Raw genomic sequence first — 15567 nt, forward strand, 5'->3', positions numbered from 1 at the left:
TCACACCGTCCCCACAGTTTCACACAGATCAAAGTGATGATTGTCAAACACCTGTCTGTGACTCAGTCCTGGACAGACTATGTGTTATCAATAACAGGGGGTGGGGACACCTGTAAGCCCCGCCCACATTCATAACGGACATTATTATATTTTTATCTAAAGTGCAACAGTGCACCTGAAAACCAGGAAACAGTGGGCGGACCCCGCCAAAATAAAAGGTGTTCTGACTTCACATGGAGACAAGTCTCTGTTCCGCCGATGACATCATCCAGGGGCGATCAGGGACTTCCTGTCAGACTGACACCGGACTGACCTGAAACACACACAGAGACTGTCTCACACCTGTCCCAGAGATGTCCTCTGACAGCGTCCTCCAGGAGGACAGCAGAGATGTCTCACTGACCTTGTTGTGGCAGACGCCCTGTCCCAAGATCAGTCCCAGCAGAGAGTTGAGAACGTTGGCGGCACAGAGGACAGTCTGCAGTCCACTGACTCCGCCCATCATGCTGAAGAGGACGACGTTCCACTGGACGACACCCAACGGCTCGAGACAGACGCTGGACCACAGAGTCCTGTTGTACAGATACCCTGCATGACTGAGACAGAGACACCTGTCAGACTCTGAGGACATCCAACATGTCCTCTGTTATCTGTCTCTGTGTGTCTCACCGGTCAGGGACGGGCTGCAGGGGGACACCCCAGGACGGACCGGATGTAGTGTTGTACAAACACAGAGGACCCTGGCACAGACCGGTGGCACTGACGAGACAACAGAGACCAGCAGCAAGGAGACAGACACAGGAGTACAGGACCTGGGACAACATCTGGAGACAGAGAGACAGACACCTGAGACAACATATGGGGACAGAGGGACAGACACCTGATACAACATATGGGGACAGAGAGACAGACACCTGAGACAACATCTGGGGACAGAAACAGGCACCTGAGACAACATCTGGGGACAGAGGAACAGACACCTGAGACAACATCTGGGGACAGACACAGACACCTGAGACAACATCTGGGGACAGAGAGACAGACATCTAAGACAACATGTGGAGACAGACACCTGAGACGACATTTGGGGACAGAGACAGACACCTGAGACAACATCTGGGGACAGAGACAGACACCTGAGACAATGGGGACAGAGAGACAGACACCTGAGACAACATCTGAGGACAGAGAGACAGACACCTAAGACAACATCTGGGGACAGAGACAGACACCTGAAACAACATCTGGGGACAGAGAGACAGACACCTAAGACAACATCTGAGGACAGAGAGACAGACACCTGAGACAACATCTGGGGACAGACACAGACACCTGAGACAACATCTGGGGACAGAGAGACAGACATCTAAGACAACATGTGGAGACAGACACCTGAGACGACATTTGGGGACAGAGACAGACACCTGAGACAACATCTGGGGACAGAGAGACAGACACCTAAGACAACATCTGAGGACAGAGAGACAGACACCTGAGACGACATTTGGGGACAGAGACAGACACCTGAGACAACATCTGGGGACAGAGACAGACACCTGAGACAATGGGGACAGAGAGACAGACACCTGAGACAACGTCTGAGGACAGAGAGACAGACACCTAAGACAACATCTGGGGACAGAGACAGACACCTGAAACAACATCTGGGGACAGAGAGACAGACACCTAAGACAACATCTGAGGACAGAGAGACAGACACCTGAGACAACATCTGGGGACAGAGACAGACACCTGAAATAACATCTGGGGACAGAGAGACAGACAACTGAGACAACATCTGGGGACAGAGAGACAGACACCTGAGACAACATCTGAGGACAGAGAGACAGACACCTGAGACAACATCTGGGGACAGAGACAGACACCTGAGACAACATCTGGGGACAGAGAGACAGACACCTGAGACAACATCTGAGGACAGAGAGACAGACACCTGAGACAACATATGGGGACAGAGAGACAGACACCTGAGACAACATCTGGGGACAGAGACAGACACCTGAGACAATGGGGACAGAGAGACAGACACCTGAGACAACATCTGAGGACAGAGAGACAGACACCTTTGACAACATCTGGGGACAGAGACAGACAACTGAGACAACATCTGGGGACAGTGGGACAGACAGGTGTCCTTGATCAGCTGACCTGTCTCCTGACGGCACAGCAGCCTCTGGTTTTGCTTGTCTGGACGAAGGATCGAGCTCCAATCAGAACCTGAGGACAGTCAGCGATGATGTCATCAATAATCACAGTGTATTGTAGTGTAATGAGACAAAGTGTCCATCGTCTCAGATCATCAGACAGTTGGACATGTTGTACGTGGTGCCTTCACCTCAGGACATGTGACCACACACACACACACACACACACACACAGTGTGAGTCAAACACACACCGCAGTGTGATGACTCGTCACATGACTCACCAGGACGCCGGAGCCCCACAGCCCCGTGGCCCAGGTGGCCTCTCTGGTCACATGACCCTCCAACAGGAAGTGGATCTTCAGATCAGGAAGCAGCAGCAGGATGTTGGACACAATGCAGACCATTGCCATGGGAACCAGGGAGATGGCGACACACCGCAGACACCTCGACACACACATCTGTGGGCCGTCAGAGGTCACAGAGTCAGAGGAGGGCGCCGTGTCACAAACAGGAAGTCACGCTTTAATGTTTATGTTTATATTTAAAGCTGCAGTAGGTAGAAAGCCTGAAAACGATTGATTTTTGAGTCTCATCTACGTCAGGTTTCGTTCGTCTCTGCCCTGAGCCCCTCCCTCGCAGCCCCGCACATACTCCTGAGCCTCAGCTCTCCCTGTTATAGTTATTTCACCTGGTGCACTGTTCGCCATTGCTGCTTGCTCTCCCCTTCTGCCGGCGGCACGGGAATGCGCATATGCAGTAGAACAGCCAATAGGAACGCAGTGGTCTGAGCTCACCTTTGACTGGTTGATGCACATCGACACGATACTAATTCTTTAGGGGCTGAACACAGAGCCATGGTGAGGTGCAGAAACCTATTGTTTGTCTCAGACCACTTGATTTGTGATTTTCTTCCTGTCAGCAGGGATGACCTCATCAGTGTGAACACCTGTTACCTTTGAACTTTCTTTTAACCAATCAGGAAGCAGGAGGAGCAGCCAATGGGGCACTGAGGAGGACGAGACAAAATGGCTGCTGCACAGAGATGAGGAGAGACGCTGGGTTGGGAGCAGCAGAAGGAGAACAGTTCTCCGCCATCAGAAACAGACGGAGACGTGAACCCGGCGCCGTCTGATCACTGACACTCCTCTACTGTTTTTTCTTTTTTACTCGAGCCTCGGGGGGATGGCAGCGGCGGAGAGACGAGGATGCCGCCCCCCCGCAGCGATGAACCTGGTCCCTACATGAAGACATTTTAGATTCCATGTCCTCGGAGACAGATTAAAGGACCAATCAGGACGCTTTAAGTCTCAACAGTTTTATCATTTCTGATCAATAACTGATCGATTGTGATCGACTGAACTTATCTGACGTTACCTGAACTTTGACCCTTCACCCCCTCACAGTCGAGCTAACGGCTACATGCTAATGTTCTTCAGACGTCACAGACACCAATAATCAGTGAGAGGATCAGTCAGCTGATGGTGCAGAGACGTGTCGACACAGAAACACGTCAACAACAATGATAATTTCCAAAATGAACTCTCTGATAAACAAACATGAACCGGACACAAACACAAAATGTTTGTTTGTTTGATTGAAGCTGGGGTCCGTTTCACAAAGCAGGTTTAGTGGAAACTCTGCATCTGTTAATCCTGAAATGAGGGAAACTCTGGGTTTTCCGTTTCAGAAAGGGAGGTAACTTAAACCAGAGAAAGCAGAGTAACTCCAGCCTGTTTCAGAAAGAGAGGTAACTGAAGCTCGGTGTCAGTTACTATGACAACTGACTCTGTGAACCTAACCTGGTCGGGAGCAGGTTTTCTTCAATGAACCTCGAGTTTCTAGCTGTCTCCTCCCTCTTACGCCACACACACAGTGTGATTCATTCATTCATTCGTTTAGTGTTGCGCGGGTTTCAGCGAGTTTGATCATCTGTCTTCAAGGTAAAGTCAGATCCTAAAGTGTGTTCTAGTTCTAAATCTACTGTTTTCGACCATGGCATGTCCGTTCTTGGAGGACCCTGTGGACGAAGAGGCAGTGTTACTGAGGAGGGAGTTACGCATTCGTCAGGAGATTATTCACAGGCCCAGAATTGACGTATTATCATTTCCAGAACATTTTCTTTTTGAACGGTACCGTTTCACATCACAGTCCATCATTTATATCCATAACCTCATCCGTCGTGACATAACCAACGTCACCAACCGTGGACGTGCACTTTCATCTACCCAGATTCTTTGTGTTGCTCTAGTTTTCTGTATAATATCGGAGATGCAGAAAATATCAGTGCGGCCACTGTCTGCAGAGCCGTGAGAAAAGTGTCCCTGGCTCTGAAACGTCTATTTAACTCTTTTGTTGTGTTTCCTGGACATAAACCTGTGAGGGTCATCAAGGAGGAGCTCCACAGGATTGCAGGTGAATGATGTAGAAATCAGTTCAAATGTATGATTATAAATCATATTCAGTGAATGACATGGTGCTGCAACCTCAGACTGGGATTAGTCATTTTAATTTCTTTTAGGATTTCCCGGTGTGATAGGGTGGACTGATGGAACCCACATTCCCATCATTGCTCCTTCACAAAATGAAGGAGACTATGTGAATATGAAGTCCATTCACAGCATTAATGTGCAGGTAGAGTGACTGTCTCAAAATGTCAGACTGCATCGCACTGCAAGAACTCAAAATCATACCAAGAATATGTGTCTTATTTCTAGTCAAAACAAATCACACCTAAAACTAACTTGTTTTTAGACAATTTTCACTTGAAAAATAATGAGGTGGGATTAACACCATTCCACCTGTTTACATCTGCAGCCTAACATTATTGTGAGTGCATAAATGTATAAAATACATTTAAACTTTTGCATTGACTCGAGCAGTAATTTTCTCCCACGCCGACTCCCGTTCCTTTGCAGCTGCAGCCGTGTTACTCTTCTTCCTGAAAACAGCTTCAAATTCATTGTATGAGCGCATTAAAATATCCAACTCCAGAGGAGTAAAAAATGCAGACCTTTTCTTGACGCTTGTTGCCATGGTGAATCGTGGTATCGGGGCTCCGTTGATGACGGCTTTTTAAAGTCGTGGTGCACGTGCTTAACTCAGAGTGAACAAACTCTGTGTTGATTGAACCGATTGAAATCACCTGTTCTGAAACCTGTAACCTAGAGTTTCCCATCTCAGAGTAACTCAACTCAGAGTTCAGGGTTAGGCTCAGAGTCTGTTGAACCTGCTTTGTGAAACAGACCCCAGGTCATAACTGTCTAAACAACACATCCTCCAGAGCCTGTGATGGTGTTTTTACTTTCTGTGATGTCACTTCCTGGACAATGTTCAAACGTTTCCTGTCTCTGAAATCTGAACTGTGAGATTCTGTCGATCGATAACTAACTGATCAAAGTTATTGATCAAACGTTGTCTTTAAATCATTAAAAAATCTGATGTTTTTTTTTAAAATCAGATTTTATCAAATAAAAACATCTTAAATGTAGAAACATTAAATATTAATTAACCCGTCAGTGATAAAAATGTGGACTTTAGTTAGGTTGTGACGTGAACATTTTAATGAGTCACGTGTTTTTACACCATACGCATCGTGCCGTAGTGATGTCATCACGAACATGTCTCGACTTCCTGCTGCAGAAACAACAAATGTTTGGTAACCTGATGTAAGGTAAAGATGTGATGACACTGACAACAAGTTTATTTCAGAAGTATTTAAACAGAATCACAGAAACATCTATTATCTAAAACATTAAGATAAAAATTAAGGGGTATTTTAAATGTTATAATAAAGTTTTAAATGTATTAAAGTTGTGATCACATGAAATTTTCCTGAATGTAAACATAAAATGATTAATGAATGAATGAATGAATTATTGATCGATCAGAAACCGAACATGATGATTTTATGTTTTTATGTTTTCTGCCACAGCAAAGTTAAAAATCTAAACAGGAAGTCGTCACGTTAAACCTTCAGAATAAAACAAAGACTCAGAGCAACCGATCACTCGTCAAAAGTTTTTAGTGATAAGTCTGTGGATATTCTCATTTATCCAGGTCAATTCCATTCTGGCAACAATTAAATCGTAGGCAACTGGACTTTGATTTTGTCTAGGAGACGTTTCGCCTCTTATCCAGGCGGCTTCATCAGTTCTCAACGCATCGGTCTGACTAGTCCTCACTAGTCTGACAAACAGTGGAGTAAGACTCAGGTTTTTAACCTCTGTGGAGGTGTACACCCACCACCCTCATAAGACAATACTTCGTTAGTGGAGTTTCACTGGACCATTGTTTGGGTCAGGTGAGTCACACTAGTGAACGACGGTCGTTAGGAGTGAGTGGGGCCACTGGTGAGCAACAGTTTTTAGTGATAGCCTTTAGTCTCTGTTTGTTCTGCAGCTCATTTTCTGTGTCCTTTCAGAATAAAAGCTCTGATAAACAGTCAGAGTCCAGCAGGTGAACACAGCAGATGTTTCAATAACACCTTAAATCAATTTCTCCTTAAAACCTTAAAAAACAAACCTCAACTCTGAGTCAGATCCTTCATGTGTTCACAGACATGATGAATTAAACTTTTTCAGCTGCTGATTAAAAACACTTAAAACTATCGTTCAGATGTTTTAACACATTTAGGACTGAATCAAATGAAACATCTAAAAATATGAAGTGTTTCAGATCAGAAAACACTTTTAATGTGATTCATTTAAAAAGGAAAAACATCTGTTGACAAGTTTGTTCTGCAGCTTCCTGAGGGGTATTCCAGAGAGCGGGTGTAGTGAAAAATCAGAGTAAGTTAACCCCGAGATGAGGGAAACTCAGAGTGTGTTAACCCCAAGATGAGGGAAACTCTGAGTGTGTTAACCCCGAGATGAGGGAAACTCAGAGTGTGTTAACCCCGAGATGAGGGAAACGCAGAGTGTGTTAACCCTGAGATGAGGGAAACTCTGAGTGTGTTAACCCTGAGATGAGGGAAACTCTGAGTGTGTTAACCCTGAGATGAGGGACACTCAGAGTAAGTTAACTCCGAGATGAGGGAAACTCTGAGTGTGTTAACCCCGAGATGAAGGAAACTCTGAGTGTGTTAACCCCGAGATGAGGGAAACTCTGAGTGTGTTAACCCCGAGATGAAGGAAACTCTGAGTGTGTTAACCCCGAGATGAGGGAAACGCAGAGTGTGTTAACCCCGAGATGAGGGAAACTCTGAGTGTGTTAACCCCGAGATGAGGGAAACGCAGAGTGTGTTAACCCCGAGATGAAGGAAACGCAGAGTGTGTTAACCCCGAGATGAAGGAAACTCTGAGTGTGTTAACCCCGAGATGAGGGAAACGCAGAGTGTGTTAACCCCGAGATGAGGGAAACTCTGAGTGTGTTAACCCCGAGATGAAGGAAACTCTGAGTGTGTTAACCCCGAGATGAGGGAAACGCAGAGTGTGTTAACCCCGAGATGAGGGAAACTCTGAGTGTGTTAACCCCGAGATGAAGGAAACGCAGAGTGTGTTAACCCCGAGATGAGGGACACTCAGAGTAAGTTAACTCCGAGATGAGGGAAACTCTGAGTGTGTTAACCCCGAGATGAGGGAAACTCTGAGTGTGTTAACCCCGAGATGAGGGAAACGCAGAGTGTGTTAACCCTGAGATGAGTGACACTCTGAGTGTGTTAACCCCGAGATGAAGGAAACTCTGAGTGTGTTAACCCCGAGATGAGGGAAACTCTGAGTGTGTTAACCCCGAGATGAGGGAAACTCTGAGTGTGTTAACCCCGAGATGAGGGAAACGCAGAGTGTGTTAACCCCGAGATGAAGGAAACGCAGAGTGTGTTAACCCCGAGATGAGGGAAACTCAGAGTAAGTTAACCCCGAGATGAGGGAAACTCAGAGTAAGTTAACCCCGAGATGAGGGAAACTCAGAGTGTGTTAACCCCGAGATGAGGGAAACGCAGAGTGTGTTAACTCTGAGATGAGGGAAACTCTGAGTTATCTGTTCCAGAAAGAGAGGTAACTGAAACTCTGAGTCAGTCACCATGGTAACAGACTCTGTGAACATAACCTGCTCGCTGACAGGTTTCCTTCAATAAACCCTGAGTGTTTCTCTGTCTCCTCCCTCTTACACGCTGTTTCATTTCCTCATTCATTCAGTCCGCGTCAAAGCTTGTATCGAAGCGCATTCATTAGCGGAGATTTACCGTCTGTCACAGTCTAAATCCTGCTGGATATTAGTTTGTTACTCAGGACTGTCTTAAGTTGCTGAATTTATGCACATCAGTCATTTCTTTGGACATCAGTTTTTGTCTTTACATTCAAATATTACACAACGAGAATTCACCCTCAGCTCAGAATCAAACCTCTGTCCTTTTTATATTTATTATTTTTATAACACTGTGCACAAGGATCAGACTGTCAGTCTGTCAGAGCAGCTCCCAAATGTTTATTGCACATAATGTGTAGGTCTAATTATTTAAATGTTAAAAATGGGTATGAAGCTTTAGACACGTAGTATCAATGACTAATGATCTCTATCACTGATGTCATTGGTCGCACTGATGGAACATAATTCCTATAGCCTAATATTGGGGATTATATGTTCATATTTCTGAGTGAGCAATGGTGCAGCATTTCACTGTCTTTACATTTACTACATTTGTAGCTGAAATAAAGTCACTGAATGCTGTTGAGTCAAGATACAAATAGATGTGCAACATTTTCAAATCTACTGTATTTTAACCTCAACGCCTTTTCAAGTGCAAATCACCAAACATATTATTACTGGGTCAGACTGTGAGTTTACAGTCATGTCTTTATGTCTTTGATCTATAGCCTAGCCTATATGTTTTAAATCTTCTGCCTCCTGTGTTTTTCCCCATCAGATTAAATCTGAACAAATATATTATTATATATTATTAATATAATGTAATGTATCTACAGCCTGACACACAGTCAGATTCCACCACTTTATCTTCATTAAGGAAATGTTAGTCTGATAAATGATGAGTAAACTTTTTTATTAACTTCATGGTTAACTTATTGACACTTTCCTCGCTCTGACTCAGGCTCTTCTTTTAAAGATAAACGTGCACCGTCTGCTACACATGCATTAATATCTCTACATCCACTGGATTAAAATGGAGGCGCTGTCTTTTATTTACCTGTTGCCATGGTGAATCGTGGAGTCGGAGCTCCATTGATGATGGCTTTTTATTGTCGGATTAACTCAGGCTGCGGTCGGAAAGTCTTTTTGTTTAGGAAGGTTCCTAGCTGAGTGAAATGACCCAGAAGTATTTTAGTGGCCGCCATGATAAGAGCTTTTTGAATTCTCTAAACACTAAGGAAAGGAGATTCAATGCTTCCTTTCAGATCTCCTTTAACATAGGATACATTTGGACCTTCCTAAGCGATAGGAAAGGAGATAATTTAATCCCACAATGCTTTGCAGGAGCAATATTTAAAGCGACTGACCGTTCACGGAGACAAATGAATAAACCCGAAGAAGTAGGAGTAGAGGAAGAACGAAAGAAGTGATGAAAGGTAAAGAAAAAGAACAACTGGCTCTCAACATGACTGAAAAGTCACGGAGATCACCATGTAAGTCACCGTTACATGAAGCTTTGTCCATCTCATGCCATAACTTGATAATATGCATAACGTGATATGTTCCAAACTCTCAACAATATGTTAAACCCATGCGAACTATAAACGTCACGCTATTGTTGTAACATTACCCAATTCAAGTTAATATTGTGGTGTCAGATATGCTCAGTGTGTATTAATCATGTCAGTATTTGAGTGTTGTTGAATCGCCAGCTTTTAACAATATCATGAATTAATTTTTCTTCAGTCACAGATGCTGACATCTCTGCACTCATACGGGCACGTGTGTGGCTGGAGCAGCTCTTCAGCGGGAGGCAGCCCTTTTTAGACTATTACACAAATGAATTTCACCCAAACACTTTAGAATAAAGCCTCCCACATCTCTACCCTGCCCCCCCTTTCCCTTTCTGCTCTCTCTGTGAATTGAATAGTTTACTCATTTCTTGCATACGAACATCAGCAAACACAGAAAACCTGTCCATTTAGGCAGAAGATATACTGTTAATTGCACAGGTGCACCTTCATCCCTATGTATGCTCTTGTTATTTGTTCTGTTTCCTTTTTCTGTGTTGTTATTGTCACTAATATAATGGAAAAACCAATGAACACAATTAAAAAAATAAAATAGAATAAAAAATAACTTCAAGGCACAATCATGTCAACATTTCAAGGTGTTTACTGAGTTTTGTGGTCGTTTTTAAACTATTTTAAGCAAATGACAGATGATGATTGATTGGCATGTTAACACAGAAGTTTGTGTTTCAAGAAAAAGGGATATGAAATGTTTTTTAGATGATGTTTTTAATTCAACATGTTTGCAACGTAAGAATGATATGTACAGTAGTAGATTTGTAAGCCTAACATATTTGCCTCTCTTGCATACACTTGAACATTTGTCATAAATAATCACAATGTTTCAGGAGGGTGAGTGTGAGCAACCATTTTCAGCGTTTCAGTTTTGTGACTGCCTATCTATCTTTTTTAATTCAATTCAGACGTTGGTAATTAAGTCATATTTTTCACTGTGCTGTCCATGTTTATATAGCCTGCATGAAGCAACATGGTAAGCAGGCACGGGGCGGAGTATCTGAGATGCGCTTTTTGTAGTCCATCTAAACTAAAGTGTAGTTTCACCACGGTCGAACTACGTCACCGACGTCCGCCGTTGCATGATGACGTAGCCCAGCGTAAGTGTGGTTGGATTTTCTCAGCTCTGCGGTTCTCTTTTCCTAGGTCCTTATGAATAGGATAGGATAGGAATAGACGATAGGAGGGACTTTCCGACCGCAGTCTCAGAGTGAACATACTCAGAGTTGGCTGAACTAACTCAAATCAACTGTTCTGGAACCGGTAACTCACAGATTTTCATCTCAGGCTAAATCAACACAGAGTTCAGGGTTAGACTCAGAGTTTGTTGAACCTCCTACCTGAAATATCCCTCAGAGCTCAGACAGGACAACAACAACAACAACAACAACAGTAATAACGATAATCACCCCGTCACACAGTGTTCAATCAATTTCAATCAATTTTATTTATAAAGCCCAATATCACAAATCACAGTTTGCCTCATAGGGCTTTACAGCATACGTTGATGAAAACATGAATGCACTCACCGTGAGGACGCTGACAGACGATGATTCAGTTCAGACTGAGACTGAGGAACACACACACACACACATTTATAACACACACACAGAAACACACACTGCCTTATATGGAGAGAGGAGGAACACCAGGAGGAGGACATGCCCACTGCCTTATATGGAGAGAGGAGGAACACCAGGAGGAGGACATGCCCACTGCCTTATATGGAGAGAGGAAGCATCCTGAGCCGCCAGTTTTTAGCTCTGTTTGGAGAAAAAACTTAAGAAAATGAAACATAAAAAGTCTCTATGAATAACAACACAAAATAAAAATGTATGTTAACGGTAAAAATAAATAAATAAGATGGTTCCAAATACTCAGTTAGCAATGACAGATTTCTTTATACAGTCATCTGCTACGTGTAGCTACATGCTAAAATCAGGGGAACATTACATCACACACTGCTACATGTAGCTACATGCTAACATCAGGGGAACATTACATTACATACACTGCTACATGTAGCTACATGCTAACATCAGGGGAACATTACATCACACACTGCTATGTGTAGCTACATGCTAACATCAGGGGAACATTACATCACACACTGCTACATGTAGCTACATGCTAACATCAGGGGAACATTACATCACACACTGCTACATGTAGCTACATGCTAACATCAGGGAAACATTACATTACATACACTGCTACATGTAGCTACATGTTACCATCAGGGGAACATTACATCACACACTGCTACATGTAGCTACATGCTAACATTGCTGGAGACATCTCGTTGAGGGTGATCTCTGATGATCCTCCTGCTGGAATGTGTCTGCCTGTGTTACATGTTCTCTGTCACAGCTGCAGAGACATGAAGATAAACACTGACCAATCAGGGCTGACTGGACTTTTTCGGGGGGCGGGGCTTAAGGAGACAGAGTAGGTGTGTCCCAGGTCTCTGAAATTGTCTCATTGTTTCCTTCACTTGTGTCTTTTCCTGACGTCTTAGTCCCTCCCACCAAGGACGCCAGGAAACCAAGTGAGGGGAGAGGAAACAGCAGTGTCCACATGTCCCCTTCAGTGTGTCCCTCGGTGGTGACTACTGAGTGTCCACATGTCCCCTTCAGTCTGTCTCCCAGCGGTCACTCTGAGTGTCCACATGTCCCCTTCAGTCTGTCTCCCAGCAGTGACTACTGAGTGTCCACATGTCCCCTTCAGCCTGTCCCTCAGTGGTGACTACTGAGTGTCCACATGTCCCCTTCAGTCTGTCTCCCAGTGGTGACTACTGAGTGTCCACATGTCCCCTTCAGCCTGTCCCTCAGTGGTGACTACTGAGTGTCCACATGTCCCCTTCAGCCTGTCCCTCAGTGGTGACTACTGAGTGTCCACATGTCCCCTTCAGTCTGTCTCCCAGTGGTGACTCTGAGTGTCCACTTCATCTTTTTCTCTATTTTCAGTCCTATCGTCTTATTTTAGTTTCTCACTGTGACTCACAGCAAAGACTCATGGGAAATATGACCCATGATCCTCCTCTGACACCATCAGCTGTTTGAACACGGCTCTGACAGTCAAATGTGTCCTCTCCCCAGGTCCAGTGTGAACTTGTCACTGCGGTACATTCATGTGATACGTGAAGATCTTAACATAAAAACAGTTTATATAATAAATTAAAACTTCAGCTGATGAATCAAAATTAACAAAGTGACAGAAAATGAATCAGCATTTAAATTGTTTTATAATTAATGTGAACATGTTTGAGTTTTATTTTCAGCAGAGGATAACTGAACCTCTCATATTTGAATGTTTCTGATCATGTTCAGGACTCTGGCATGTAACTGAGTAACTGAGTATTTCTACACAGTAATCTTAGTACTCTACTTGAGTACAGGATCTGGAGGCAGCTGTTGATGCAGATGTTTGATGGTCAGGTTGAGTCGGAGGATCATGAAGTGTCAGGTTGGTTTTGAGCACACGTGTCATATGTTTAATAATGATGTCATCAACATGTCACAGACTGAATCAGCTGATCAGTGTGGACAGATGAACAACAGCGAACACTCACAGTGACATCATACTGACATCACAGCTGTCAGGAGCCGTTCAGGATCTACCTGAGGACACTTGAATAGAATAGAATCTTTACTGTCATTGTATGAGTACAACGAAATTAAGTGGAATCATGGTGCAATAAATAAAGGTACATAAGTACTAGACTTAATACTAAAAATACATCTTACACACACACACACACACACACGCACAAACAACTGTCCTGCAGCTGTTGTGCAAGTTCTTAGCAGCTTCATTACATTATTCAGGGCAACAATGGCTCTGGGATAAAAACTGTTTTTTAGTCTGTTTGTTGTTGACTTGTGTGTCCTGTATCTCCTGTCTGATGGCAGCAGTTCGAACAGAGGGTGCCCAGGGTGAGATGAGTCCCTCACTATGTTCCTGGCTTTATTGAGGCAGTGGGAACTGTACAGTTCTTCCAGTGAGGGGAGAGGGCAGCCGATGATCTTCTGGGCAGTGTTGATGACTCTCTGGAGAGCTTTCCTGTCTGCGGGCTCTCAGAGAGTTGTTGTTTCCTGAGGAGTCTGAGAAAATAAAGTCTCTGCTGGGCCTTCTTCACAAGCGCTGTGGTGTTAGCACTCCAGGTGAGGTCCTCCTCGATGGTGACACCCAGGAACTTGAAGCAGGCCACCCTCTCCACACAGTCCCCACTGATGAACAGGGGCTGGATGGCTGTTTTCTTCCTCCTGAAGTCTGCTACAACCTCTTTGGTCTTTGCTGTGTTGAGTACCAAGTTGTTATCCTTGCACCATCCTGTCAGCCTCTCCACCTCGTCCCGGTAGGCAGACTCGTCCCCCCCAGAGATGAGTCCGACTATGGTGGTGTCGTCTGCGAACTTGATGATGGTGTTGCTCAGGTGAGAGGGGCTGCAGTCATGCGTATACAAGGTGAAGAGCAGGGAGCAGGTGTGGGTGCCTACCCTGACCCTCTGGGAGCGGTCTGACAGGAAGTCCAGAATCCAATGGCAGATGGAGTCTGTTAGTCCGAGGTCTGTTAGTTTATGCACCAGCATGTGTAGGAGGATGGTGTTAAATGCAGAAGAAAAATCCATAAACAGCAGTCTGACATAGGTACCTGGCTGCTCCAGATGTGACAGAGCAGCGTGGAGGGCGGTGGCTACTGTGTCTTCTGTGGATCTGTTCTGCCTGTAGGCAAACTGGTGTCTGTCTAATGTTGGTGGAAGACAGGAAATGAACGGATATGCAGACTGGAATAGACTGGGATCTAACCGCCGACCTGCTCTGATCCTGAGTCACAGTCAGGACTGAAGAATCTCAGCAAGAAGCCGCCGACACTGAAAATGAAAGAACAAACACGATGACTCGTCACAATCAAACGCGTCCTGAAACCACAACATGAGAAACCACAACATGGAGGAATCAGGAAGCCTCTGATTCACGAGGACGGACGTCAACTTCCTTCAAAGTCACATGACCTCAGAGAAACCACAGGAACCTCTGAGGAAGTTACATCATCACTCAGAGTGTCAACCTGCAGACATTCTGAAGGACTATATCAGGACAAAGACAGGACACCAAGAGACATCAAGAGACACTGAGAGACATCAAGAGACACCAAGAGACATCAAGAGACATTGAGAGACATCGAGAGACACTGAGAGACATCAAGAGACACCAAGAGACATCAAGGCTCACTGCGAACAACACTTGACTCTGTAGCTCCTCTTAAAAAGAAGTTAAAAAAGCAAAGAAAGTTCGCTCCTTGGTATAACTCTCAAACCCGTAAGTTAAAACAAATATCGCGAAAATTTGAAAGGAATTGGCGATTGACCAAACTGGAAGAATCTCGTTTAATCTGGACAGACAGTCTAAAAACTTATAAGAGGGGCCTCCGCAATGCCAGAGCAAACTATTACTCAGCATTAATAGAAGAAAACAAGAACAACCCCAGGTTTCTTTTCAGCACTGTAGCCAGGCTGACTGAGAGTCAAAGCTCTATTGAGCCTTGTATTCCTTTAGCCCTTAGCAGTAATGATTTTATGAGCTTTTTTAATGACAAAATTCTAACTATTAGAGGCAAAATTCATGACCTCCTGTCCTCAGATAGTACCTATCTAACCTCAAACACAGCTGTAAGACCTAATATATATTTAGATTGCTTCTCCCCAATTTCTCTTCAAGAATTGACAGC

General features: G+C 44.3%; 1 protein-coding gene across 1 annotated transcript; it reads right to left on the minus strand.

Annotated features, from left to right (window-relative positions):
- Nucleotides 1–207: 207 nt before the first annotated feature.
- Nucleotides 208–2625, minus strand: LOC117259263 (transmembrane 4 L6 family member 1). Its single transcript, XM_078167457.1, has 5 exons — nucleotides 2449–2625; nucleotides 2170–2238; nucleotides 670–824; nucleotides 404–596; nucleotides 208–313 (listed from the first exon to the last, which is right to left on the minus strand). The coding sequence occupies exons 1-5, from the start codon at nucleotides 2623–2625 to the stop codon at nucleotides 293–295; spliced, it is 615 nt and encodes a 204-aa protein (XP_078023583.1). The 3' UTR covers nucleotides 208–292.
- Nucleotides 2626–15567: the final 12942 nt, after the last annotated feature.

This window comes from Epinephelus lanceolatus, chromosome 4, assembly GCF_041903045.1.
Source record: "Epinephelus lanceolatus isolate andai-2023 chromosome 4, ASM4190304v1, whole genome shotgun sequence".
Classification (NCBI taxonomy): Eukaryota; Metazoa; Chordata; class Actinopteri; order Perciformes; family Serranidae; genus Epinephelus; species Epinephelus lanceolatus.

Coding starts and splice junctions, on each gene's coding strand:
- LOC117259263 (XM_078167457.1), bottom strand. CDS start 2,625: ATGTGTGTGTCGAGGTGTCTGCGGTGTGTCGCCATCTCCCTGGTTCCC. Junction 2,239..2,448: donor TGTGGGGCTCCGGCGTCCTG/GTGAGTCATGTG, acceptor GACTGTCCTCAG/GTTCTGATTGGAGCTCGATC. Junction 825..2,169: donor GCTGTGCCGTCAGGAGACAG/GTCAGCTGATCA, acceptor CTCTGTCTCCAG/ATGTTGTCCCAGGTCCTGTA.